This window comes from Eimeria mitis, genomic scaffold (genome assembly GCF_000499745.2).
Source record: "Eimeria mitis Houghton genomic scaffold, Emh_scaff1646, whole genome shotgun sequence".
Classification (NCBI taxonomy): domain Eukaryota; phylum Apicomplexa; class Conoidasida; order Eucoccidiorida; family Eimeriidae; genus Eimeria; species Eimeria mitis.
The window spans coordinates 8434-8875 of NW_013569962.1; the positions used below are offsets into that span (position 1 = coordinate 8434).

A 442-nucleotide genomic window follows, 5' to 3' on the forward strand; every position below is an offset into this window, starting at 1 on the left:
GAATAGAGCTGGTGACGCTTATTAGGGAGAGACTGATGAAGGGGTTTTATACAAAAACAAATCTAAGAAGAACCAGCTGCAGCAGCAGCAGCTGCAGCAGCAGCAGCAACAGCAGCAGCAGCAGCAGCAGCAGCAGCAGCAGCAGCAGAAGGAGACACAGAGGTGCAGCAATTCTCCCTTCCCCGCTGCACTGTATAGGCAGCTCAATACACTACCTATAAATAAATAAATAAATAAAATAAGATAAATAAATAAATACAAAATAAAAAAAATAAATAAATAAATAAAATAAAATAAAATAAATAAATAAATAAATAAACATATAAATAGAAATAAAGTTGTATCTGTTGTTGCTGCAGTTGTATATGCACTGTCTCTTCTTGTCTCCGTTTGTTTGTCTCCTTTTTTTTTTTTTTTTTTTTTTTTTTTTTTTTTTTTTTTT

General features: G+C 32.8%; 1 protein-coding gene across 1 annotated transcript in view; it reads left to right on the forward strand.

The window, feature by feature from the left end:
• EMH_0040990 (uncharacterized protein) overlaps positions 1-442 on the forward strand; it is a gene marked incomplete at both ends in the record, with an annotated part of 7969 nt that overhangs the window by 6719 nt on the left and 808 nt on the right. Inside the window, one exon of the mRNA XM_013495576.1 lies at positions 42-162. Coding sequence (XP_013351030.1) covers positions 42-162 — 121 coding nt within the window. The remainder of the gene's footprint in view (positions 1-41; positions 163-442) is intronic.